Genomic DNA, 27948 nt, shown 5'->3' with positions numbered 1-27948 from the left:
CCAAAGACTGTTATTAATGGTTCAGGGGCAGTCTGGTGGAGTTGACAGAATGCCCGTTGGAGTCCAAGAACCTGGATTCCAGTTTTTGCTCCACCCATTACTATCTGTGTGACCTTGGGCCAGTCAGTATACTTTTCCAGGCTTCATTATCATCAGAAAATATGGGGTTGGGGGTAGAGCCAAGATGGTAGAGGGAAGTCAGGAAGTTGCCTGAGCTCTCTCTCAAATTTCCCTTGAAAACAATGGCAAATTAAGCCTCTACACAGATTCTGGAGCTACAGAACCTACAAAAAGATGGAGTGAAACAATCTTTCCTCTTGAGATAACCTAGAAGAACTTCAGGACAGGTCTGTCTCATGTGTTTAAAAGGGGAGCACAGCACAGTGCAGAGGGTGTCTGGGCAAGCCCGTGGAAGGCTCTTAGCTACCGCACAGATCAGCATCTGAGGTCCCTGGTTCCTGGCTCAGCAGGCCAGTTGTGAGGCCCCCAGTCTGTCAGCGGGGCTACATGACAGGTGCAAATAGACTGGGGCACCCCAATGCGAGCCCCTGAGCCCTCAGAGCAGAAAGCCATTGATCAGGTCCCTGGCCTCTAGCAAAAGAAGCTTGGGACAGTGCCTCCTCTGCCCTAGGAGCAGAGCCCTACTTTAAAAGGAGAGGAGATGGGGCAGCTAGATGGTGCAGTGGTTAAAGCGCCGGCCCTGGATTCAGGAGTACCTGAGTTCAAACCCGGCCTCAGACACTTGACACTCACTAGCTGTGTGACCGTGGGCAAGTCACTTAACCCCCATTGCCTAAAAAAAAAAAAAAAAAAGGAGAGGAGAGATGGGAGGGTAGCTGAATGGGATAGAAAGAGAGGAAGGAATTTTTTTTTTTAATTAGGGAGACCTGGTCCTATTTATAGACAGAAAGGAAAGAGCTAGTAGAAAGGGAGTAATTAAAGAGTGAGTGGCTGGTAGCTACAATGTCCAAGAGGAAGTAGAAGGGAGTAGTATCAAAGGTTCAGGTAGTAGTTAGCTTTCTGAATAGCAGAGATACCCAATCCTCTGTGACTTAAGGTCTAGAGAGGAGACTAATGCTGCAAAGTTTTCAGGAGGGGAACTGAGAAGATGTTGTTAGATGGCTTAATTTCAGGGAAGCATAAGAGGTGATGGGAAAAATCAGATAGCAAGGCAATAGAATATATTAGCAGCTTTGTCAAGCACCTAAGGGAATTTTTGTACTATAAATTTATAGCGGGCGAAAGCTATTTAACATTTAATGGAAAATAGGAAAACTGAGGCTAGGGTCAATTTGAACCTGTTCTACCCTTCTTTTTAAGTTTTATTGATATTTTTATAAATATGTGTGTGTGTGTGTGTGTATATATATATATATATGTCTGGGTGTGTGTGTGTATACACACCTCAGTACCACCATAAATAACAAGCAAAGAAAACCCCACACATCAGCTGTGTCAAAAAGTGTATGCCACGTTCCTATAGTTAAGTACCCATAGCCCTTCATCTCTCTTTCAAAAGGAGGGAAATTCTACTTAGTTTTCTTTATGTTTTTGAGACCAGACAAGGATTTGGCTGTTATTTATTCTTCAGCACCAAGACAAATATTTAGAAATAAGGCTTTGATTTTTCATTAACTAGGATTTAAATTTTTGTGGGTGGGGCAATGGGTTAAGTGACTTGCCCAGGGTCACACAGCTAGTATGTGTCAAGTGTCTGAGGCCGGATTTGAACTCAGTTCCTCCTGCATCCAGGGCCAGTGTTCTATCCACTGTGCCACCTAGCTGCCCCAGGCTTTGATTTTTCCATGCTAATCTGAGCTCATTTACCTCAGTGGTATCAGAGAATCCCTTGCCTATGTAGATCTCCCACAAAGCATCCATAAAACATGCATTGCCCTTCCTTATCATTTTGCCCTTGGCTCACACATAGATGTTCCCCTCACTCACACGTGCTTTCAGGTAACCTTGATTTCTTGTATGCACATACGTGTAGCAATGTTTGGGATTTCAGGAATTCCACTGAGAAGCCAGATGGCACCTCCATTTGCACATCTATATCTTTAGTTCCTCTTTTCCCCAGCCCATCACCCCCATTTTAATCTCTGTTAACAGGTAGGAGCCTGGCTCATATTCATTTGATTTAGGCTGTTTCTGATCAAACTACATCGAAGCCCCTAGTAGCAGTCCTCTGGGTTCCTTCTGATCTTGTTAGTTTACTTCATCTTGGTCCAGATGAAAGCCTGTGCTTCCTATAGTAACCACAGGCCAAAGGAGACGTAGGGAGGGTGCCCTGAAGCAGGAACAACAGGATTTGGATTTTGTCTTCTAGATTTCATGGCAGCCAGCGCCATCTTGGAACTCCCCTTTGGTTTGGGCCTGAGGTCGGTTGGTGGTGAGCGCTCGCCTCATTAGATCAGGAAACTGAGAATCAAGACAAGTGAAGCTTTTCCACAGTCACATGCCTAGGCTAGTAAGAGATAGAGTCACAGAATAGAAGCCCCAAGCTTCTGAATCACTGGGCTGGTGTTATTTCCACTCTACTGAACTGTCTTAAAGACAAGACCTTGAAATCCCTTCACATAAAGCCATAGATTTCACAGTAGAAGGGACCCCAGAGGGATCATGTGATTTCCCTGTCGTCACACACATATCTAAGACCGAATTTGAACCTTGGTTTCCTCACTCTCTATCCCCCGCACAAGCTGCTTCTCATTCTTATTATATGTAAACTCTGCAATGGATAAAATAGTTATATTTATAATGATGGTGTTGCTGATACTTTTACTGTTGTCTCTGCAAAGCAAGATTTGGCCTCCTGCTTCACAGAGCATCTGAGAACTTGATAATTATCTTAACTATCTTCAGACCACAGGAAAACTGGCTTACACCACTCCGACTCACATGAGATTGCTTCTTACCACAAAGCTAGCCTACCATTTCACAATAGACATGTGCTTTCCCAGTGGGAGGGCCTACTGGGGAAATCAGTTTCAGGTTGGATAGTAGTTTGCTGTGTCTATGGTATCAGTCTTACATATGGCAGCTACAAGATCTGGATTTTCTCAGACACTCTCAATGTCAAGAAAATCAAGTGTCTTTTAAATTTTTTTTTTTTTAAATAAGGCTTTGCAGGGCAGCTAGATGGCGCAGTGGTTAAAGCGCTGGCCCTGGAGTCAGGAGTACCTGAGTTCAAATCCAGCTTCAGACACTTAACACTTACTAGCTATGTGACCCTGGGCAAGTCACTTAACCCCCATTGCCCCGAAAAAAAAAAAATAAGGCTTTGCAAAAGCAGTGTCCTCCACCAGATAATATGTCCTAAATTCTGGCCTGCCCCTGTGGCACAAATGGAGTTCCTCAAGCCAATTTTACATATTACAGGAGACCATCATCAGAAAAGATCTCCCAAAGGAGTGAACATAACACTGGGCTCAGTAGGGAAGCTGGTCCAAGCTAGCTTCCACTATTATCATGTTTGGGTTTAACAGAAGCCCAGGATGACATCCCTTGTCATCACTTGCCTCTTGAGGATGTTGAATGATTGCAAAAGAGCTTGGACAAGTTCCTTGTCCCTTCTGGGCCTCAGTTTCCTCATCTGAAAACTAAAGGGGTAACTAGATGACACCCCCCACCCAAGTTCCCTTCCTTCTCCAATTCAGTAACCCTGTGACATTCCAAAAATGTGACACCTAGAACAAAGCACCTAGAGTTAAATTTGTCGAGGGATTAATAGTTATCTGTTGAGTTTCTTCAATCAGGTGTCATGGAGTCAAAGGAATTATGGACAGGGAATAAGAATGTCAGTGCTAGACTGTACTTCAGTTATCGAGTCCTGATAGAATGGAAATCCTTTCTCCACTATCCCCAACAAATGGGGTTGTTCCTGAGGATCAGAGATAGAGCCCTGCTGTTATTCCCTGGAGACATTCCTCCAGGTCATGACACTCATCCATTAATGGCCTCCCTTTGGGCTTGGTCATTCAGAAAGTTCCAGATCTCCCTCCTGCACTTCGACCATCTCCATCCCCCACCGCCTTGTCCACAAAGATCGCCTTATCATACGCTGGGCTTAAATCCAGGTGTACTTTGTATGCCGTGTTCTTTTGATTCAGAAAAGGAAATGAGGTGAGTCTGGTGTGATTTCTTTTTGAGCAGGTGAATGTAAACTTTCTTCCCATTAGCTCTACCTCCAAGATTCTCAATGGTGGACTTCTCCCCTGATTACTGCCTCCTCTTGCTACCTCCCCCATTGGATGGTGATGGGCCTCTTCTTTGCCCACATTTTGACCTTCCATTGTGTCTCTTCCTCTTCCCCAGGTCATTACCACTGTTCTGGTTTCCCCTCCTGTCACCACATTGACCCTTCAGTGAGCCATTTCAGTAAGACACAATTCTCCATCCTTAGGTCCCTTAATCTCATTCTTCCCACTGTTCCTAACCCTGGGTCCACCCCCATCATCTACCTTCTTTTGTTCTACTCCCAAGCTGTCAAGTGCTGCTAGACAATCTCAACTGGACCCACAACAAATTCAGGGTATTTTACTACTACCTAAGTCACCTCATGTAGATCCTTTTATTTATGAGGCAGCTAGATGGCACAATGAAGAGAGCTCTGGGCCTGGAGTTAAGATGACCTGAGTTCAAACCTGGCCTCAGACACTTACTAGGTGAGTGATACTGGCAGGTCGCAACATCTTTTTGCCTCAGTTTTCCCAACTGCAAAACAGCTAATAACAGCACCTACATCTCAGGGTTGTTTTGAGGATGAGATTTATAAAGCATTTATAGGACCGTGCCTGGCACATAAGTAGGCACTATATAAATGTTTGTTCCTTCTCTTCTCCTCCCACCCCCCATTCACCTGTTATTGACTCCTTGTTATACTTCCCACAGTGGCTGTTCCAAACCTCTTTTCTCCTTAGGCTCCCAACTTATCTCATTTCTCCCCTTTTCAATCTACGGCCTCACCACCTACTTTATTGAGATCGATGCCATTGTCATAAATGTCCTTCTTTCCCATCTGCCATGCTTGGACCTCATTCTTTCTTCTCCCCCCCCCCCCCCCTTCGGTTCTAGTCTCAGAGGATAAGATGACTCCATCCTTTGCAAAGGGCACCTCTTCCATTTGTGCCCTTGATCACAATACCTGTAGGCCCTCAGTCCATTGAGCCCTCTCTAATCTTCTATCTTCCTAAAATTGTTTTATCTTTACTTTTTTACAAACATGTACAGGGCCTGGAGTCAGGAAGACCTGAGTTCAAATCTAGCCTCAGGCACTTATTAGCTGTTCAAGTTACTTATTTCTGTTTGTCTCAGTTTCCAGAGGTGTTGTGAGGATCAAATAAATAATATTTTTAAAGTGCTTATTAGTACAGCTCTCCTAAAAAGGTGGGGAAGGATTCGAGAGGGGATGGAGGCAGTGAGTGCAGACTATTCTAGAAAAGAAAAGCTTAGAGTTAGGCGATAATTTTCTTTTCTAGAATAGTATGTACTCACTGCCTCCATCCCCTCTCAAATCACTCCCCACCTTTTTACTCTTCAGTTTCTTACAGTGTGGCTCTTGACCTCATTGCTCCGCCAATACTCTCCCCAAGTAACTAGTGACCTTTTGATGTCTGAATCAGTTCTAATTTCCCTTGACCTTTTTGTCAAAATTGCCACTGTTGACCATCCCCCTCCTTCCGAATACTGTCTCTGTTTGGATTCTAGGGAACTCTCCTTCTCTGGTTCTTCTCCTGCCTTTTCAGACTGGTTCAGTCATCCTGCCTACAAAATGTAGGTGTCGTCTAGGTTCTGTCTAACTTCTGGTCTTTCTCTGGATGATCTCACCTACTCCTGTTGTGGTTTCATTTATGACTCTGGTGCAGATCCAACCCTGCCAAGTCGATAGATCCAGCTGCCCAATTCTAGTCTGCTATATCCAACTGTCTCTGTACCTAATAGACTTGGATGCCCCTCCCCTCAAGGCCTCAAGTTCAGTATACCCCAAATTTGACCTGATTCTCCTTTCATCTTCCCTGTTTCCAAAAGTCATCAACCTCCCTGTCAAAATGACAAGGTATCTTTGATTTTCCCCTTTTTTTCACCCCCACCCATATCCAGTCAGTTGTCAAGTCTCATCAATTCTACCTTAATACTGCTAAAATTCTTTATTTCCTCATATTGCCACCACCTTGGTCCAGGCCCACCTCACCTCTTTCCTGCACTAATGTAATATAATCTTCTTACCTGGTCTCTCAAACTCCTGGTTTTATACTCTTTAATTAACTGTTACCCCAATAATCTTCTTAATGCACTGGCCCTACTTGTGAAAGATGTTATGAAGGGATTTCCTTTCAAATATGAGATTCTGTGAAACCATTATAGGAAGTTGGAGGTATCCTGTGTACACTAATATTACAAGAAGTTTAATGGGGAAAAGAAAAAAAGAGGTACGATACTAGTTAAATGGAGTAGAAGGTTCAAGTGAAGGCTTTTTAAAAGGATTTAGTTGGCATGTTTTCTGGTCATAGGTAGGAAAGAAGGAAATAGTAGAAAAGAAAAGATTAAAGATTCATGAGAAAGGAGGTAATTGGTAGATTAAGTTTCCAGAAGAAGCAATAGCAGATAAGATCAGATGATAAACTATAACAAAGAGGAAAGTGATCTTTTTTTTTTTTTTTTGATGAGGCAATTGGGGTTAAGTGACTTGCCCAGGGTCACACAGCTAGTAAGTGTTAAGTGTCTAAGGTCAGATTTGAACTCAGGTCCTCCTGACTCCAGGGCCAGTGCTCTATCCACTGCACCACCTAGCTGCCCCAAAAGTGAGCTCTTCAAATACAGGAGGAAAGGAGGAGAGAATAAGAAAATTTGTGGAGTAAAGGAAGGAAGTTGAGGGAGCTTTTAGAAAAAGGAGGCTAAATCTTCTGCTACAAATGGAAGGGGTGGCATTAGTGTTTTGGGTTGGCATCTTGGGGAGGAAGGAAAAGATTTCAAATAGTGACTCTAAAGAATGAGATAGGGAATCACTAAGAGTTGAGTGGAGAAATTGCTGACTACTACTACTCTCATTCATTTGAGTTCTGCTCAGTGGTCAGAAGGATTCTGTCTTTTCCATACCAAGCAACAACCGGGAGTAGGGGGCCGTGCCCTTACTATGCCATTGTGAATGTGGGAGAGAAGCTCCTTTTTTTTTGGTAGGGCAATGAGGGTTAAGTGACTTGCCCAGGGTCACACAGCTAGTAAGTCTCAAGTATCTAAGAGCAGATTTGAACTCAGGTCCTCCTGAATTCAAGGCCAGTGCTTTATCCTCTAAGCCACCTAGCCGCCCCCAGAAGCTACTTTTCAATACAAAGGGCTAGCGGGTAATTGGGCATTAAGAAAGTTGAGGAAGGCATCAGTATGGGAAGCGGCTTATGCTTGAAATGGCAATAGGAGCATGGAATCCACATTCTCTTTGGTCATCAATTTGATTTAGTTTGTAAAAATTGAGTTAGTCAAAACTTAGTTGACCCTTCCCTTGCCCCCACCTCCAGGGTAGTTCCATTGGCCTGCTCTGTTGTTCTCTGTGACTTCCCAACCACGACCTCTCATTTGTTTTGTTAAAGTCCCTGCTGTTAAACTTGGAAAAGTCTTATTTAGGGCACAGTCCTCCTTCTGAGAATGTCATCTACGAAATTGCTCAGCAAAACTGACCGAGCCTTTGACTTTGAGACGCCAGCAAGGCAAATTTGTATTTTCGTTTCTTTCAACTGTCCGTGTGTTCATTCTGGTTTCATATTGCTCCATACTGCTGGAGCACTCTGTCATTTGTTGGGAACAAGCTGGGCCACATCCCACTAATGAGCCCTTCCAGACAAGTTCCTCCAGAAGAGGGAGATAATTGTTTCAAGACAGGATAGAATAGTTACTTTGAATGCCAGTTCTTCATATCAAGTCAAATCAGAAATGGAGGGTGGGAGGTAGGAGTGGGAAAGGGAAGCTATGATAGGATTACATTCACCTCCCTTGCCTCTCCCCCCACAACCATCCCTCCTTTCGATCCCTACCTCTGCCTCAGGGACTTCGCAGTTCAGCCTAGGGAGAAGGCTGCTATTGAGCAGTGACTTTAAAGATAACTTTGTTCTTTATCCCTTTAAGAAGCACCACTCTTTCCTTCAGGAATATCTGTGATGTCATTGGTGTGGGTACTGTCAAGGTCCCATTATGCTGAATCCTTTCTCCATGCCTTTGAGCTGGATTCCCTATTCTGTGAATCCTTAATTAGCTTCAAGACCCAAGTTAAAAGCTAACCCTTCCCTTCATGAGGCCTGTTCCCATTCCCCCCCTAAATGATAGTGCCCTCACTCCCCCAAATTACTGGGGACATTTTGTATACGCCTTTTATGTACTCATTGTCCATGTGTTGTCTTTTATGATTTTGTGCCAAGCTGAAGAGCCACATGGAAAACCCTCTTCTGTTCCTATGCATCTCCAATCCACAATTGAATCAAGTAGTCTATAAACATTTATTAAGCACCTACTATGAACCAGGTACTGTGCTAAGCCCTGAATTCCACCTTGTGCAGTTCTTCACATGGAGTATTGTCTTAGGATGAAAAAAAAAATAGAATCTCAGGGAAAAGGGAGTAAATTGGATGTGTCTAAAACCTCCCTTAGAAATTGGTTACTGTGACTTGTCTTGCATAGCTTGGAGAACTGAGAGCCAATGTGCTTTAATGTGGTGTTTCCCTGGCTGGCCTATCCACATGTGACCATGATCCAAAACATAAAGTGACCATCAAACCTTTAGCAGTTGTACCTTCCCCCAGCTGTAGATGCTGGCAGAGGCTCTTTGGTCCAAGGTGCCAGCCCAGAGAGAGAACCAGGATCTCTGTGAGAGATGAAGGATCCAGGGCCCCAAAGGGGTCAGCCAGTCCTTTGGTCCAGTGAGAATGAGAACTCTTACTGAGGCAGAGAAACTAAGCAATGAACAGAACAAATAACACACGAGTAATGATAAGAACTATCCTCCTAGAGGTCTCCATACATCTCATTTTAGCCTCACAAAAATCCCATGAGGTAGCTAACCCAGGTACATACAATTGTCACTTTTTAACAGATGAGAAAATTGAGGCATTTGGAAATATTGAGTGCCCCAGGGATCTGTGCTTGGCCAAGAGTTATTTAATATTTTTATCAATGTCTTCAAAAGCACAGATGGGATCTTTGTCAGATTTAAAGGTGGGGGGCAGCTAGGTGGCGCAGTGGATAAATCATCAGCCCTGAATTCAGGGGGACCTGAGTTCAAATCTGGCCTCAGACACTTGCCACTTACTAGCTGTGTGACCCTGGGCAAGTCACTTAACACTCATTGCCCTGCCCAAAAAAAAAAAAGAAAAGAAAGAAAAAGAAAGATTTAAAGGTGACACAAGGCTGAGAGTGATGATTAATTCAATCATTACAAGTCAGTATCCAAAAGGATCTTGACAAACTAGAGAACTGGGCTGAATTTAATGGGAATGAATAGAAAACCTTGAATCTGGCTTGAAAAAATCAACTTCACAAGTTAAAGGGAAAAGAGCAGTTAAATAGCAGTTAATCTGAAAAGTATCTAGAAGTTTGGTGTTTTGTTTTTTTTAACAGACCGCCTGGTCAATACGAGTCAACAGTTTTTTTATGCAATTTTGGTCACTATTCAGAAAGGCATAAATCCCAGAATATGGAATTGATAATGCCACAATCCTCTGCCCTTGTCAGACTGTACATTCCTAAATTCCCTGTGTTCATTTCTGGGCACCACCAGTTAAGGAAGGATGTTGACGATCCAGAGGTTGTCCAGAAATTGGTTTTTAGAAGAGTAAAGTCTTAGGGCACCTAAGATTGTTTGAAGAACGGGGAGTTTTCAATCTGGAGAAGGAAAGACCAGGAGGGAACTTGACACGGCTATGCTCAAGTACTTGGGAAAACTCTGAAGCAGAAAAGGGAGTTGACTGGTTCTGTTTTGTCCTTGAGGACAGAATTTGGAGCTAGTCCTGGTGTCAGGAAGACTTTCTTGGAGGAAGTGGATTCCCCTTAATTAGAGGTCTTCAAGCGGAGGGTGGTTATCACATCACCCCATGTTGGGTATGTTAGAGAAAGGATTCTTGGGGGGGGGGCAGGGCAATAAGGGTTAGGTGACTTGCCCAGGGTCACACAGCTAGTCAATGTCAAGTGAATGAGATCTGATTTGAACTCAGGTCCTCCTGAATTGCTGGTGCTTTATCCACTGTGCCACCTAGCTGCCCCCAGCCTATGTATCTTAACAGGCCATGGAGGCAGCATAGTAACAGGCTCTTACCAAAGTCTTTGTTCAGACTCAAAGTCCTTGGGCAATAAGGATCCCTAAATTGTAGAGAACCCAGACTTCCACCAATCAATCACAGTACCAGAAAATTCAGAGCTGAATAGGATCTAATCCAAACTCCTCATTTTTTACATATGGGTAAACGGAGGCCCTGTCATACAGGTGATTCTAATGGAGGCAGCCTAGTAGCCTTAATCTGCTGTAGGATAAAGGCCCCCACTCAGCAAGTATGCTTCCCCACAGTCTTCCTACCCTCTGCTGAGCCTGGATTACTGAACCCTGGATGTTTGATCATGTTCTATGGCTAATAACCTCATATGTGTTCCTGTTCAAATCCCTTCATCTTTCTAGGCCTCTGTTTCTTCACCTGTAAAAGTAAGGGGGTGTGCTCAGATCAAGGAGCTTTGTTCAGTTGCTTAGGTTATACACCGCCCCCCCCCCCCCGCCCCAATGAATCTATACCTATGTGTTAAATGAGCTGAACCTTTTGGGGGCATCTTAGTCATGCTTAGAATTTTTAAAACGTTCAAAGGACAGAAGACCTTCTAGGAGAGGCTGCACCATAAGGAGAAAAGGGGGTGGAGATACACATAGTGTCTGAGGAGTAATGGTAGGAACAGAGAGATTCTAGAGAGGAATTTTGGGAAATAAAACTGGAGGTTATTGGGAATAATCCAGGTGCGAGGTGATGACAGTTTGGGCTGGCATTATTGGATTTAATTAGAGTCCTGACTCTAGAATCTAAGGCAAGACCTTAGTTCAAATCCTGCCTCAGGCACAGGTGGGTCTGGGTGATTTGGGCAAGTCACTTAATCTCCTTAGTCCCACAGTCCCTCTTTATGAAATAGGTGGGTTAGACTATGTGGCCCCTGAAGCCCTATCCAGCTCTAGTTCCAGGATCCTATGATTTAGAGATACAAGGGGACTTTAGAAGTCACCTAAGTCCAACCAATTTATTTTATAGATGAAGAAACTAAGTCCCAGAGAGTATTTTGCCTGAGGTCTGACATACAGTGGCAGAGGCTGGATTCAAACCCAGGTCCTCTGATTCCAGTCCAGTACTCTTTGTACCACCCCATGCAGGTAGCCACAGTCAGTTAATCAACAGGCCTCTGTTAAGCACTCCCTGGTTGCCAGGAACTAGCATATAAACACTATCAATACAAACACACACACACACACAAAAAAAACCAGACCCTGCCTTTGAGAAACCGGAATTCCAATGGGAGAGACGCCATATATATAGGTATATACAGTATGTATGGGAAGCAACCATAGGGTGCCCTTGGATAGGAAGGCACTGGCAGCTAATGGGGCCCTGTGAAGGCCCCTTCTACAAGGTGGGATTTAAACTAATTCTGAAAGGAAATCAGTGAGGGCCAGGAGGTATGCAGGGTTGGGGGGACAGTCAGTGCCTTGGCAGTGCATGGAGATATGCAGAGATGGGATATGCAGAGTCGTGTGTCAGAACTGGCTTGTTAGGCCAAAATGACTGAATTGTAGAGCATGTCGAGGAGAGTAATGTAAGAAGAACAGAGAGAGGCTAGAAGGGCCAGATTGTAAAGGACTTTAAATGACAAAGTCCAAGGACTTGTGTGGATCAAGTTTTGTTGTGTTTTTGAAGTGATGGGGGAAACAGACTTCTTGGTATTGGCTCTGTGGTCCAAGGACCTGAGTTCAAAATCTGCCTCTGATGCTTACGGATCGTATGACCATTATCAAGTCACTGAAACTTCTATGGGACTCAGTTTCCTCATCTATAAAATAAGGGAGTTGGACTAGGTGACCTCTGTGGTCCCTTCCGGTGAAAAAATCCATGAATCTGTGCCCAAGTGGCTTGAGTCCCTTCAAGTGATATTTGTGATCTTGTGTTTGTATTTCCTTGGATAAAATGCTTCCTTCTTCTTTCCTTTCGTTGGGTGAAGGTGGAGTGGTGTGTGCTGTTAGTTTTTAGGACGATGGAAAAGAACCCGGTTTCATAAAGTGTTCTTTCCACCTTACACAGACCACTCTGGATTGGCCCAGAGGAAGGGTAAATTTGGAGTTAGAGCATCTGGGCTCTAATCCTGGCTCTTTCACTCGCTTACCCCTTTCCTTCTCTTTTGCAAAGCTCTTAGCTTCTGTGGGCCTCAGTTTCCTTCTAAGGACCTCTACAATGGCTTCCGGACCTAAATTTATGTTTTAGTAGCATTCGATTTCAGGGCTGAAAGCTAAGACAAGAGTAGCAGGAGACCTGTTGTGGTTCTGAGTCTAAGAGAGGCAAAAGACAAGGTTAGAATGTGCATTCCTAGGAAAGAGGTGAGGGGTGGAAGAGCTAGGTTTTTAGTATGAAGGCTAGGACAGGACAAGGGCTACTGTCATCATGTGCCCAAGGGCACGTATATATCATCCTAACTCGTGCCCTTGCTCCCCACTCTTTGTTGGGAGAATGAGCCCTACCACCAGTTTTGTTATATTAGAACTTTCTTACTATGCTGTTCGTTAAGCAAATCTGAACTAATAGGATTGCCTGACAAGACTAGCACAAAAGCAGACAGGTTAGTGGAGTCCTGGGACCTTTGGTTTCAGGGTGAATACAGACCCACAGAATACCTGGAATGTGGACTAAATGTTTCTGGGGTTCCTACCCGTGAGAGGGTGGTGTCCCGGCCACTGTGTTGTGGGCAGGGTTGATGACCTGGCCCAGAAAATTTAGATGAATCAGTGAACTTGGGGCCACCCGGTTTGGGCTATAAGGGCTCCCCTTTGGCCCTGGACAGGTTTGCTAAGAAAAGAGGGAGGTACAGTTTCTCAATTCTGCTCCACCCCAAGTCCTTGTGATTCTGCCATCGATGCATCACAATGTTGACCTCCTTTCCACTCCCATTGCAACCACTCCAACCCAAATCTCTTCTAGGCTCTTGCCATAGCTCCATAAGTGGTCTTCCCCCTCTCCTACCCATCCCACTATCTACATATTCATAGGCTCATAAGCTTAGGCCTAGAAAGGACCTTAGAAATCATTTAGTCCAATCTCCTCATTTTACTGACAACGAAACTAAGACCCAGAGAAGTTAAGTGAATTGACCAGGGTCACCAGTGGCAGAGGTCAGATTTGAACCCACGACATTTGAGTATAGACAGATAAGATATTCTTTCTACTGCACTACTCTCCCTCACAGTGACTTGCCCAGGGTCACATAGCTAGTTTCAAGTGTCTGAGGCTGGATTTGAACTCAGGTACTCCTGAATCCAGGGCCAGTGCTTTATCCACTGTGCCACCTAGCTGCCCCCTTCCCAGTACTTTTTTTTTTTTTTTAGTGAGGCAATTGGGGTTAAGTGACTTGCCCAGGGTCACACAGCTAGTAAGTGTTAAGTGTCTGAGGCCAGATTTGAACTCAGGTCCTCCTGACTCCAGGGCCGGTGCTCTATCCACTGCGCCACCTAGCTGCCCCTTTTCCCAGTACTTCTAATGAGCACCACCATGTCTTTGCTACCAGAGCCTGTGTAAAAGGCTCAGCATTGTTTTGGTGAAGCTCAATTCTCCCTGCCTAAGGCTGGTGTCGAATGGGGAGGTGCCTTGGACCCAAGGGGCTCCTGCAGGTGGGGGCCCTTCATTTGTTTTACCATCCCCACCCCCAACATGAGCTGCTTTCACTAATATTGGCTGCCTTCTCCTCAAAGGGTGGGCCAGCAGCACATGGGGTTCATGAAGAACTCGGGTGAGTCGAGCTTTCCCTGTGTGGTTCACGCTGCCTAAGTGGAAGCAGTTTGGTTGTGCCAATGGGAATGGGGCCAGAGGTTTGCTTAAGGCCCCTGCCCTGCAGACAAGCAGGACTGCATCATGGAAAGAGCGAGAATGAGGGACCTAGATTCGAATTTCACTTCTGACGATCCATGAGCGAGTCATAAACACACAGAGTCCAAAGCCGAAGAGACTTAGGATCCCACATAATCCAAATCCTATTTCTCAAATGAGGAATCTGAGTCCCAGAGAGATTAAGTGTCTCTCTGACTATCACAACATAAGGGACAGAGGGTGGGACCCAGGGCAAACCCGAGTCAGTCAAGTCATTAATCATTTATTAAGCGGCTATGTGCCAGGCATTGTGCCAAAGTATTGGACACAAAGGAAGGTAAAAGAGAGCCCCTACCATCCAATGAGAGTGCTCTGACCGCAGAGCCACTGCTCAATACATTTGAACCTCTCTGTGCCTCAGTTTCTTCATCTCTGAAATGGGTATAATAATGCCAGTAAGACCTCCCAGGGCTCTTGTGAGGATCAAAGGAAATAATGCTTTCAACAACCTCTGGCCCTTTCAGCACAGAATGTGTGTGTGGGAGCCTGAATAACTTCTCTCCTGCCCCATCCCATCCCGCCCCTGGCCCCAACAACAGCTGCCTAGGAACCGCTAATTCTGATGCCCCTGTAGGAGGCATCTCTCAAGTCCTCTAAGTCCATCTATCATCCTCCCGTCGTGTGATTTGTTGGGAGTGTCTAAGGTGCCTTTTCTGACTGCAGGAATTGTTGAGCCGCACGTCCCTGGAGGCGCAGAAGCTGGAGCTGACAGCGGAGGTTTCTGAGCTGAAGCTTCGACTGGTGGGCATGGAAAGGGAACAGAAGGAACAGGAGGAGAAGCAGAGGAAAGCCGAGGTGAGTCCCCCCCGCACTTCTCGGCCTGCCCAAGGTGCCCTGTGAAAGGCCAGCCCCCCACACAGACAAAAGCCAAGTGTGTTGTGGGCCCATGGGCAAAGGTAGGGGGAGAAAACCTGCTCAGGCTTCTTAGAAACACCCGTCTGGCCTAGAGGGGCTGGGGGGAAGGTCACATTATACTCCAGGGACACATCTTTAGCAAGACCAAGACTGAGCACGGCTGTCTGCCGTGATCTCATGGCAAAGTGGGGCAGAGGGGGAAGGATGAAAGAAAAAACTACATGGCAAGGTGGATAGAGCCCTAGGCTTCAAATCCTGCCGCAGGCACTTATTGGTTGTGTGACCCTGAGCAAGTCCCTGATGGTCTCTCAGCCTTAGTTTCCTCATCTGTCAGATGGGGAGGTTGGACACCTCCCAGTTCTAAATCCTGTGACTATGCCAGGCTTTCCTTCAAGCACCAAGAGAAGAGGTCATTGTGGCTGAAGCGTGTCTGCCTCCTTGGTGGACAGACAGTGGCATTCAGGCATGGGGTGGCCAACGGGCTTAGCTTTGCTTTTTTTGTAGTGAGGGGAGTTGATCGTTAGGAAGTGACAACAATATTTCAAAAGATTAGGCGGGAAAACAAATGTTTTGTTTTGGTTTGGTTTTTTGTGGAGCAATGAGGGTTAGGTGACTTGCACATGGTCACATAGCTAGTAAGTGTCAAGTGTTTGAGGTCGGATTTGAACTCAGGTCCTCCTGAATCCAGGGCTGGTGCTTTATCTGCTGTGCCACCTAGCTGCCCCCAGATAGACATTTAGTGAGTGTCACAGGCAATATTCGAACCCGGTCTTCCTGAGTCTGGCATATTCTCTGTTATGCCATTCTGCTTTATAAATAACTAACCTCAGGGTCTGCGGGTTCTTCCTCTCTGATCTCTCAGGTCCCTCTTAACTCTAAATCATCTTCTTTTCTGATTCCTTCTTGCCCTGCTCTATTTTTTTTTTAAGTGAGGCAATGGGGGTTAAGTGACTTGCCCAAGGTCACACAGCTAGCAAGTGTCAAGTGTCTGAGGTCAGATTTGAACTCTGGTCCTCCTGACTCCAGGGCCAGTGCTCTATCTACTGCGCTAAAAACCTCCCGTTATGAGGAAGGATCCCGGCCTCTGGAGTGCACTTTGGATGGGTTAAATTGTTGGGAAATGTTTCCGTACATCAAATTGAAATCTGTTCCTCCATGACTTCCACCCATCGTTCCTAGTTCTGTCCTCGGGGGCCAAGGAGAACAATTTTCATCCTCCTCCTTTGACATCCTTTACATGCTTTCAGACAATTTTCATAACCTCCTAAATCTCATCAGCTCTAGGCCAAACCTCTGCAGTTCCCTCAGCTAATCCTTGGGTGGCATGGTCCTCCCACATGCTGGTCGGCCTCTTCAACACAGGCTTGTCAGTGTCCTTAAGGAGGGGACCCCCCCAGAAGTGGGCATGGTACCCCAAAATAATCAGACCAAAGGTGAAGACAGTGGGATCATCACCTCCTTCACTGAATTTGACATTTAACAAACTGCCATTAGGTGCTGGGATTATAAAGATTAAAAACGAAATAATCTCTAGTCTCAAGAGGCTTTAATTCTTTGGTAGAAATTCCATCCATATGAAAACTGTGCTTTTATTAATATGGCCTATGAGACATTAGATTTGGGGGGAGGGGGTTTGATTGCCACATGATACTGTTGACTCACTGAGCTGGCTAAGAGTTGGTTAAACCCCCGGGTCATTTTTCCATTGACTGTTGTCAAAATTTGTTTCAAATGCTGATGTTGGCATTCAACCCATTAGCTTTCCCTCCCAGCCTTGTGTCATCTGCAACCCAAACACAACATCTGTCTTCATCCAAGCCATTTACACAGATGTCAGATGACACAGGGACAAACGATGGATCCCATGAAGCTATTTTTGGCCGCTCCATTATAGCTTCCCCATGATCACAGCCGCTGCTTCAAAATTCTCAAAAACTATCCCTTTAATGTCTAGGTATCTGAGACCACAAGTTGTATTACCGCCCTCCTTGCTAGATGAATTTGGTGAGTTCTTGGGCCACTCTACCAATCTCTCCTGTTTCTGGGATTCTTAAGCTTTTTATGTGACAGATACCTGTCGCAGTATAGTGAAGCTGGAGGAACTCCTCAGAGTCATATTTTTAAATGCACCTAATTAAATACACAGTAATATGGAGGAAACCAACCGTATGAAAAAAAAAGTTATCTGGTTTTTGTTTTTTTTTTTTTTTAGTGAGGCAATTGGGGTTAAGTTAAGCCCAGGGTCACACAGCTAGTAAGTGTTAAGTGTCTGAGGTCGGATTTGAACTCAGGTACTCCTGACTCCAGGGCCGGTGCTCCATCTACTATGCCACCTAGCTGCCCCAGTGTTTCTTTAAAACATGTTCATGCAGCTGTGATAGACTTATGTCTTCTCAGTAGGACAGCGATCCACGGCAATGCCAAAAGACTCATGGAGGAAAGTGGCATCTCCCTCCAGAGGAGGACTGATGGGGTCTGAATGCAGACCAAAACATACTGTTTTCCCTTGGCGGGGGGGATTTTCTTTTTCCTTTTGTTCTGTTTCTTCCTTTTTTTTTTCTTTTTTTTTTTTTTTTTGGTGGGGCAATGGGGGTTAAGTGACATGCCCAGGGTCACACAGCTAGTAAGTGTCAAGTGTCTGAGGCCGGATTTGAACTCAGGTACTCCTGATTCCAGGGGCGGTGCTCTGTCCACTGCACCACCTAGCTGCCCCAGGTTTTTTTGTTTTGTTTTTTTGTTTTGTTTTGGTGTGAGGTTGGATTTGAACTCAGGTCCTCCTGAATCCAGGGCTGGTGCTTTATCCACTGCACCACCTAGCTGCCCTGTTCTGTTTCTTTCAAGATGACTAATGTGGAAATATGTTTAACATGATTATAATGGGTAACCTACATCAGATGACTTGCCATCTTGGGGTGGGGGGGGGAATTTAAAACTCAAAATCTTATAAAAAATGAATGTTTAACTATTTTTACATGCAATTGGGGAGAAATGCTCTTTACATTTTAAAAAAACCAAGTTCATGGATCCCATATTAAGAACCTCTTTCATATTTGCTGTTTTCTCTGTGGTATCTGGTTTAATAAATGGTTTCTTCTCTACTCCTTTCTCCCTATTTTCAGTTTAAAGCTTGCTTGACCTCCAATCTGTACTTGCCAGTATAAACACTGGGTTTCAATATAGATGGGGTTGGGGGGGGGTGTGCCAGTGAGGGTTAAGTGACTTGCCCAAGGTCACATAGCTAGTAAGTGTCAAGTGTCTGAGGTCATATTTGAACTCAGTTCCTCCTGAATCCAGGGCCAATGTTTTATCCACTGTACCACCTAGCTGCCCCCTAGATGATTTTTTTTTTTTTGCAGGCAAATGAGGGTTAAGTGACTTGCCCAGGGTCACACAGCTAGTGTCAAGTGTCTGAGGCTAGATTTGAACTCAGGTTCTCCTGAATCTGGGGCTAGTGCTTTATCCACTGAGCCACCTAGCTGCCCCAGATGATTATTTAATAATGTCACTTAATCTCCTAGGGCCAGCCTCAGTTTCCCTTTTTGTAAAATAAAGGAGGGGTTGGACTAGTTCAGGAATTCTTAATCTAAGGTCCATGAACTATGTATGTATGTGAAATCTATTTTAATATGATTAGTTTCCTTTGTAATCCCATATATTTTATTTTATGCATTTAAAAACATTCTGAAAAGGCATTTGCTGACTTCACCAAAATGCAGTTGGGAGGGGTTGGGGAGGGAATGACACAGACAAAAGGTTTAAAACCTGGATTTTGGGGAAGAAGAGGTAGGGAACAAGCATTTACTAGGCACCTATGACATGCCAGGTTCTATGCTAAGTGCCTTTACAAATATTATCCCACTTGTTCCTCTCAACAACCCTAGGAGGTAGGTACTATGAAGATCTTCATTTACAGTTGAGTAAACTGAGGACGACTAGGTGTTCTCTAACATCCCTTCCTATTCCAGATGTTATGTCCCTATGAACTTCAAGCCAGACTGACATCAAAAGCTCTTCCTGGGACCTTCCTCTGCTTCTTTCTTTCCTGGCCACAAATGATCTAATTACTCAGGTTTGTCAGTTAGCTAGCTCACTTGGCCTTGGTTTGCCTTTTAGGCCTTCCTGAGGGGTCTAGAAGGGCCCCTGGCCTGTTCCTCACACCTTTATCTTTCCTCACCTCCCAGCAGTCAGAAAGACAGTGAAACATTTATGCTCCTGTGTGTTCAGCCTGCTTCCTGAGCCCTCTCGTGACTATTCTCCCCAGTCCCCAGTCCCTTAGCCTGTCAGCTGCCAAGTCTTGGGGAGGGAGAGGGTCCCTTGTCGCTCATTTTTAAAAACAAAAGACAAGATAGACAATGCTGAACATTTTTCTGGATCTTGAGAAACCATCATCCCCTACACCCCATCCCCTTCCCTTCACATGAGGATTAAATACAAATCTGCCTTCTGTTACATGTTGGAATTGCAGAATCTAAGTTTACCAGACATAACTTTGAAAAACCAAACATAATGAGATTTTTTTTAAGCTTACCATCAAAGACACCCTACAAAACAGACCAGGGAACTTGGAAGAGGTGGAATTGAGAGCCTCTCCACAGCTTTACTTTTCCTCTCCCAGGTCCTCAGCGCTGGGGGCTTTTATTGATTCACTTCAGAGAAGCTGGATAGTGTTCATTTCCTTTGGGATCCTATAGACCTGGAATAAGATTTATAAATGTGCTGATTTTTTTTTTTAATTCCATCACAATTAAACTGGTCAGTTGCCTCCTATTAAATAGCCCCTTTTTGCCCCTGGTTTATTCTTTGAATTTTCCTATTCTATGGATGATGGAAAAAGTTGCCTACTCAAACCAGACAGTATTATTATTGGGTTATAGTTCTTTGAAAGGATTAGTGGTGGGGGGTTTTTCAAGCTAATCACTGCAATGAGGTTGGTAATTTTTTGCAGATCCTTGTTAGCTATCCGTCCCAGGCTCAGAGCATCATGGAGGATGAGAGATTGGAAAGGTCAACCATATTTGTTTCTTTCTCCTGTGACCTGGAGTTAGGAAGAGCTGAGTTTGAATTTGACCGAAGGCATTTACTAGCTGTGTGACCCTGAACAAGCCACTCCACTGCTGTCTGCCTTGGTTTCCACAGTTATAAAATCAGCATCATAATAGCACCTACCTCATGGGATTGTTGTAAGGATCAAATGAGATAACATTTGTGAAGTGCTTAGCGCATTACAAGGCACATACCAGACATTTAATACATGCTTGTTCCCCTTCTTTCTTGTGCAATGTTAGATTCTCTTTATTTAGTTTGTACATTTCTCATTTCCGTCCTTGAAGAGAGCTCTCATCCTTATATTCCTCATTACTCTCCATAAGACTCAGTTTCTCTACTTGCCTGGCAGCTTGCATAGCCTTTTCCTCACAACAGCCCCTTCAGTTAGGTGATCAATCAAACATTTAATCAACAAGCATTTATTAAATGCCTACTATGTGTCAGGCACTGTGCTAGACAAAGGGTACTTGGAGACAGAAATGAAACAATGCCTCTATGGTGGATAAGGACTGGACTTAAGAGCCAGGAAAACCAGAGTTCATGTCCTACCTCAGACAAATATTTATGTGCTCCTTAACCCTGCGTGAGTAATTTAACTTGTGAACCTCAGTTTTCCTCCTCTGTAAAATAGGATCAAGAGGGAATTTTTGTATTATTCCATTCTTTGGAATTAAATGAACTTAGTAAGCTTCAGGGACACACTATATATGTGTTATATATAATGAAAACTAGATAATGGATGGGCACTAGCAGCTGGAGGTGGTAGCCGTCCATCAGTAGACATTTATTAAGCACCTACTATGTGTTAGGCACCATGTTAAACCAAGAGAATATTAAGAAAGACAGAAGCCAGTCCCTGCAGGGAGTTGAGTCTAATGTATTATTATCCTAATTTTATGGATGAACAGCTCACTCAGATGGTAAATTAAGTTCAGAGACAGGACATTTACCCAGGTTTTCTAATTCAAAATCCTGTGTTTTCTTCTAGACTGTATTCTCTTTTAAATCACAAAGTTAGTAATATTTGCAACAAATATAAATTAGTGATCAGATTATGGCACTGATTGCCAAATAAAAATATTCAACCTGAACCATTTGCTTTTTGGTTAAAAAAATTATATAGTAAAACTTGAAACAGAATAGTAATTATTTGGGTTTTTTCTCCCTCTCTCTGTCTTTCTCCCTTTCTGTCTTTTTCTGTCTCTCTCTGGGTCTCTGTATGTCTCTTTGTGTCTGTTTATCTGTCTTTTTCCCTCCCTGTCTCTCTGTGTCTCTGTCTCTGTCTTCTCTCTCTCTCTCTCTCTCTCTCTCTCTCTCTCTCTCTCTCTCTCTCTCTTTCCCCCTCCCTCTCTCCCTCTCCCTCTCTCCTTCTCTGCTTCACTGAGAGGTTAAAGTGACTTGCCCCAGGGACACACAAATCAGTCTTTGTCAGAGGCGATTTGATCCCTGGGTCAAAGGATTTGATCTAGTATTTTGTTTATTTGGACCCTTTATGTATCCAGCCAAGTTATTCTCTGAAAACCTCTTACCACCTTACAATCCCTCCTACAAGGTTTCCCCATATCCTTTCTGGTAGACAATTTTATCATTTTTAAATCCTTTGCCAGTTTAATGGGTATAGGGTATCACCAGAAAGTTATTTGAACTTGTCTCTTTCTCTTTATTAACCAGTGTGGACAACTTTCTAAAAAGTCTATGTTTCCTTCAAAAACTGCTCAGAATAGTTCTCCTTTGGGGAATGGGTATTATTCAGGGATTCATATCAGATCCTGTTAGAGCCTGCATGTCAGATTTTGAACAGAGATATATTTATTCCAGATTTCTTTCCCTGCATCGTTTTCTTTTTTTTTTTTTATTCCAGAAACACTGGTTTTCTTCATGAAAATTCCTTTTATCTTTGACTAAGGCCACTAGTTGACATGCTAGTGATTTCTACATTTTTCTCTTTTCTACTTAACTGTTGTTTTCATGAAATCTACCTAATGATAACTTGTAATATTTATATCCTTCCAACTAGAGCTTAAGAATACAATGTGATATGAGAATGAGATTGGAATATGATTACTCTCCCCCCACCCATCCTTTTTTTTTTTTTCCATACTGATAATCATTGTGATATAGACTTAGTTACTCATTAAAGGTTGGGGAAAATTCACTTGAGTTTTTCTGGTCTTGGTGTCTTTTGTTGAGGCAAATCAGCTTTCTAATTTCTCCTACATTTGAGTTACTTAGGTTTATCTTTTGTCAGTTTTGCATTTCATGTTTTGGTAGCTATCATTTCATTTCTTTTAAGTTTTCTAATTTATAAAACAACTCATTTTCAATTTTAGTAATTTGTTTTCTCTTGGCTTTTATTAAATTTTCTAGTTGTGTGAGGTTTTTTTGGTATTTCTAAAAAGCCATTCATCATGTTGTTGTCTTCTCATTCTCTATTTTATTAATACCTACCCTAATCTCAGTTATTTTATTTTTTTGTTTTTGTTTGATACACCCCATTATATATTTTCTTGATGGATGCTTTTGTACCTTTTCTAAAATAAGTGGTTTTTTCTTTGTTGATATTGTACTCAGAACTACAAATTTGCTTTGTATTGCTTTGGTTGCATTTCATGCACTAAAATATATGATGTTTTTATCATTGTCTTTAATGTAATCAGTTACTGTAGCTGTAATTTCCTCTTTTCATAGGCATTATTTGATCTTTAAAATTTGGTTGATTGACTTTTACAAGCATTTATTGTCTCCCTTTATCAGTGCCCTAACTGAACAAAAAAAATTTATAACAAATATTCATAATCCGCCCCGCCAAATTCTGCATTGACCATATCCAGATATGGATGTCTCATTCTGCTCTTTAAGTCATGACTTCTGGCAGGAGGCAGTTGGTGTGCGCTTCATCTTCAGTCCTCTGAACTCATGATATATTATTGTGCTGATCAGTTACTAAAGTTTTTCAAAAGCTGGTGCCAAGGATAGAGTATCCCTAGAGTCAGGAGGACCTGAGTTCAAATCTGGCTTCAGATACTTATGAGCTGGGGAAGTCACTTAACCTCCATCAACAATCATGAATATGCTAGTGGATTGAATATAAAGCCATGAACTCATTGTAAATATGTGTGTATTATTTTTTTATGTATTAATAGAGAATTGTGGTATGGTGTATATAGAGTCAGCAAGACTTGGATTTAAGTCCAAATGACCCTGAGCAAGTTACTTAATGTCTCATTGCCCAAGGCAGCTGTCTGCAATTTTAAATAGGAGGAAAGATACTTATCTGTATTGGTAAAAGAAATTCCTTATTGATTAGGCAAGTTCTTGAATGAACTTCCATCATTTCCTAGATTGATAGATCTAGTATGGATGAGTGAATGACTAAACACATGCATGCATGCATGTACATTCATTCACATATTTTTCTACATCTTGATCCTTTTCCACTGTCTTTGATGTTTGAGGGATATACGCCTAGTGGAGGTATTCTTAATCAAAGGCTATTCACAATTTAATGACTTTTGCCTATGGTTCCAGGACATTTTCCAGACTGTTTGGACTAGTTCACAACTCCGCCAACAGTGTACTTAGTGTACCTGCCCTCCTAACATTTCCTATAGAAAATTTTTCTCTTTCAACATATGTGTCTTTTCAAAAAAAAAAATTGACAAAAATGATAAAAGGGTAAAAGTCCTTGATAACTTTCCCCATTCGATTTTCACATACCTTTAAAATCTAATTTCTCTAATATTCCATTCCATTGGATGTTATTTCTTGTCTAGTATATTCTATTATCTGAATGATGATATTTCTTTCCACAAAACAGTTTTTTTTTTTTAAGGTATTAGCTATATTCTTCTAGGCTTAGGGATAGTGATTAGACATATGGTTTCAGTGGTATTAGGGAACTCAGTGCTATGAAAACTCCCTCTACCTGTACAGGAAGATACCTTCTCTATAACATAGAAAATTAGAGAATTACTTGGGTCATAAAGTTAAGTGATTTGCTCAGGGTCAGACTTGCCCAGCTAGTTTGTATAACAGGGAGTACTTAGACCCTGATTTTCCTGGCCCCCCTATTCTATCCACTTTGCCAACCTGCCTCTTCTATGAATACATTTTCAAATTTGATGTCTTCTGATTTTGAATAGCATTTTTTTAAATAGCATTTTAAAATATGGTATTATTTCCTTGTTTATATCTCATAATTTTGTCGGGTTTGAATTCAGCTTTGTCAGATGTCATCACTGCCAAGTATTCATTCTTGCATATCCCTCAGCACCTAGGACAGGGTCTTGCAGAGCAAGCTGCTCAGCATATGTTTGTTGAATTCAATTAAATTGAACTGAGATGCCTCCAACAATGACCAGTGATAAATGATGGCTTTTTGTTCGGTTTCCCTGAGTAGAGGAAACTAAAATCTCTCGACTATAAAAACAATCCATTTTGCAAATTCCAACAAAATTCTGATTTATAGAGGGCATTGGTTTCCTCTTCTGTGACATTAGGAGGTTGAACTAGTCCCTGCTCTAACTATCTATGATTTTGCTCTCCTGTCTCTTCCCTTTTTACAGTTAGTAGTGAATCTGATCAGTGATCTACAGGAGCAGATGTGTAGACTACAGCTGGAAATCAGTAGCCAAATTCAAGAGAGAATGTTGCAGGACAGGGACAACATGGATGAATGTAGCCCTCAGGAGAGCCCCCAGGCCAACAGCCCCGATGGCTTGCCTGTATGAAGCATCCCTAAGTATATACAAGCATGAGTTGGTGCTGTCTTGAGTTTGCAGAGAATTCTGGATTCTACTAACAAGAGTCTGCCTTGGGTACCAGTCATCCCTCTGTTTGACTCTGGGCAAAGCCCAGGGGCCATTTTCATTTCTTTGCCTTGCCCCATTTCACCCCTTCATTCTTGTATCTAAATTTACCCTGGAGGAAGAGCATGGCTTGGGCCATCCTTCTTAAAGCCTCTCTCTAACTGTGTGGTGTGTGTCTATTAACAACTGATGGTAGCCCAGGGGCAGGCAAGAGAACTTGCCCAGCTGCCCAGTCTTTGTCCATCGAGGGAGAGGAAGATGATAGTAATCCACAAGGTATTTGCTCACATTCCCTGAATTTGGAAATCAATTTGAGCATCAATAAATCTAACTCTTTTTCTGATTTAAGAGAATTCCAAGGGTGTATTAGGAATTGGGGAAGGAGGAATAGCTTCTTTCTGTGCTTTAAAATTGGAACAAAGCTTCTTCCTCTTGTGTTGGACTTTGTGTGGGTAACAATTGTGTTTTCAGTGAGGAAAAGAGAGGAAAATTTCCAGCTAAAATGGAAAATCCAGATAATATGGAGAATGTGCCAGGCACTGCTTTAAGCACTTGAGAACATTGTAGGCAGAAGGAAAATAGCTTAAGAGATGCTCAGTAATTACCAAGAGAAAAAGGGAGTTAGAAACAATAGCCTTCGGTACCAATACATCGTTAATTGGAGCATAGATAATAAACACAGTGAACATGACACTTTAGCACAAGTAGAGAACATATGAATATGTATGTATGTATATATCACACAAACACACATCCCAAGTGCCATTGCTGGCACTTGGAGAAAGTGGACTTAGGACAGGCATTCTGAGGTGATGGAAAGGTATGTTTCATTCAAAAACATTTTAAAGAAGACAAAGAGTAGTAATACCCTATGTCTAGGGTCACTACCATATAGAGAGCACTTTTAAGTTCTACAAAGTGCTTTATACATCATTACATCATATTGTTTGAAGGGTTTATTGAAAGGAATGGTTTGCCTGGGTGAGTAACACATTCCCCATCAATTGAGGCATTCAAGAAAATGCTGGATGATGTGGAAGAGCTTCCTTGCTCTGGGTTAAACCAGATGCCCTTCCTCATTCCTTCTAGTACTGGGATCTGGGATTATGTGGTTCTTTTAGGAAAGAGTCTCAGGGTTCAATCATCTGACATGCCAAGTGCTGCTTTTTCATTCACTGCAGACCTCCCTGCTCTCACCCTTTTTTGAGCTCCCACAGCCTTTTTTTTGGGGGGGGGGCAATTGGGGTTAAGTGACTTGCCCAGGGTCACACAGCTAGTGAGTGTTAAGTGTCTGAGGCCGGATTTGAACTCAGATCCTCCTGAATCCAGGACTGGTGCTCTATCCACTGCACCACCTAGCTTGCGGGGGCCCCCCCCCCCCAGCCTTTTGCTGGCAGTTCTTTTCATTTGGCACTAAGCCCATGCTACTCCCTGTTCTGTTGTCCTGTCTTCCCAGGTGGACCTCAAGTCCCTAGGGAGAGTGGCCCCCAGGTCTGACATGCTTTATTGTCTCCCTAGGAGTGCCCAAGACTGGGCCCTCCTTGGCAGAAGTCATTACTCAGTGTTGGGGAAGAGCAGATAGTGTTTAATTTACCTGCTGCTTTATTTACATATCCATTTATCCCCTTCTAGTCCCTCCGAGGCATCATTGTCCTGTCCTCTGACAGCTTCAAGCTTTTGAGGCTTGTCTCTTGATTGCCTCCCCGACCCAGAGCCACAAAGAGGATATCTATCATGCTCAGGGGAACTGAGGGTGCAGAGCCTTGAAGGGTGCCCTCAGAAGCAGAGGAGGTAACGACTGTCTGCTCTGGCCCAGGAAAGTCCCAGCCCAATGGAGAACAGAAAACACAAAATCTCTCTTCTCTGGAGAGAGGGAGGCTGGGGACTGCAGACTCAGACTATCACTCGGTTATGCTTAGCTATTTTTCCTCATTGTATAACAATGCTGAAAATAATTCTTTATGTCTTTATCATTTGCTTCAACATTAAATAAATTATAGCCAATTTATCGTGTAAAGGAGGTTTCAGATATGAAGAGTGTATCCAGAAATCACTTTGTTGTGAAAATAGAAGGCATTAGTAGAGCTTACTTAGGAGGGACCCTTTAATTCTTCTCAAAGAGTTGCCCCCACATAAAGTGGAAAAGCCTCTAAAAGGTGGAAATAAGAAGTGCAGCCTGGCTTGGCTGTCATTGGCTATGCAAGAGCCTGAATAATTTAGTTTCAGACATTGCACACCTGGGCCAGCTAACTCTCACTCACTCTCTCTCTCTCTCTCTCTCCCCCCCTCCCTCCCTTTCCCTCTCCCTCTCCCTCTCCCTCTCCTTCTCCCTCTGTCCCCCCACTCTCTCCCTCCCTCTCTCCATCCCTCCCTCTGTCCCCCCCCCTGTCTCTCTCTGTGTCTCTGTCCCTGTCTCTTCTTCCTTCCTTCCCTTCCTCCCTCTCCCCCCTTTTCTCTCTTTGTCTCTGTCCCCATTCCCTCCCCTGCCCTCCCATCTCCTTCCCTCTTTCTTCCCTGTCTTTTCCACTCTAGGAATTGCTACAGGAACTCAAGCATCTCAAAATTAAAGTGGAAGAGCTGGAGAGTGAGCGAAATCAGTATGAATGGAAGCTAAAGGCAACAAAGGTAAAAACCACCAGAGCAGATGATCTGTGGTCCTGACCCAGAGACCCAAGCAACCTCACATGGGGAGGGCCAGTATGTGAGGGCCAGGCAAGGTTTCTGTTGACCTGGGTGTATCTTCTGCCCAGAAATAGCCCATTCTTTTTCCCCTTTCCAATACCAGGCAATAGAATCCAGAGTCCATCTGAGTCCTGAGGCTCAGGTGTGGATATCCTGCATAAACAAAAGTGGCAACAGAAGCGGGGTTAGGCCTCTCCATTAATACCAGAGGTGGAGGCAGCTAGGTGGCACAGTGGATGGAGCACCAGCCTGACTGGAGTCAGGAGAATCTGAGTTCAAATCCAGCCTCAGACACTTAGTAGCTTTGTAACCCTGGGGAAATCACTTAACCCCATTTGCCTCTAAAAAAAATACAAGAGTTGTAAAAACTGCTAACATTTCACCCCCTTTCTCCCTTTCAATCAGTCGAAGCATTT

At 43.4% G+C, this 27948-nt stretch overlaps 1 protein-coding gene across 7 annotated transcripts in view; it reads left to right on the top strand.

Annotated features, from left to right (window-relative positions):
- Positions 1-27948, top strand: part of PPFIBP2 (PPFIA binding protein 2) — a 208386-nt gene that overhangs the window by 138939 nt on the left and 41499 nt on the right. For 4 of the 7 annotated variants that reach the window (XM_043971121.1, XM_043971124.1, XM_043971123.1 and 1 more), the window contains 2 exons: positions 14805-14936; positions 27383-27475. In XM_043971121.1, coding sequence (XP_043827056.1) covers positions 14805-14936; positions 27383-27475 — 225 coding nt within the window. Of the gene's footprint in view, positions 1-14804; positions 14937-24607; positions 24767-27382; positions 27476-27948 lie in introns of all 7 variants that reach the window. The other 3 variants (XM_043971120.1, XM_043971119.1, XM_043971118.1) reach the window with 1 other exon arrangement.

Source organism: Dromiciops gliroides, chromosome 6, assembly GCF_019393635.1.
Source record: "Dromiciops gliroides isolate mDroGli1 chromosome 6, mDroGli1.pri, whole genome shotgun sequence".
Taxonomy (NCBI): domain Eukaryota; kingdom Metazoa; phylum Chordata; class Mammalia; order Microbiotheria; family Microbiotheriidae; genus Dromiciops; species Dromiciops gliroides.
Note: the sequence above shows the minus strand (reverse complement) of the source record. Positions and strands in the feature narration are given on the sequence as shown.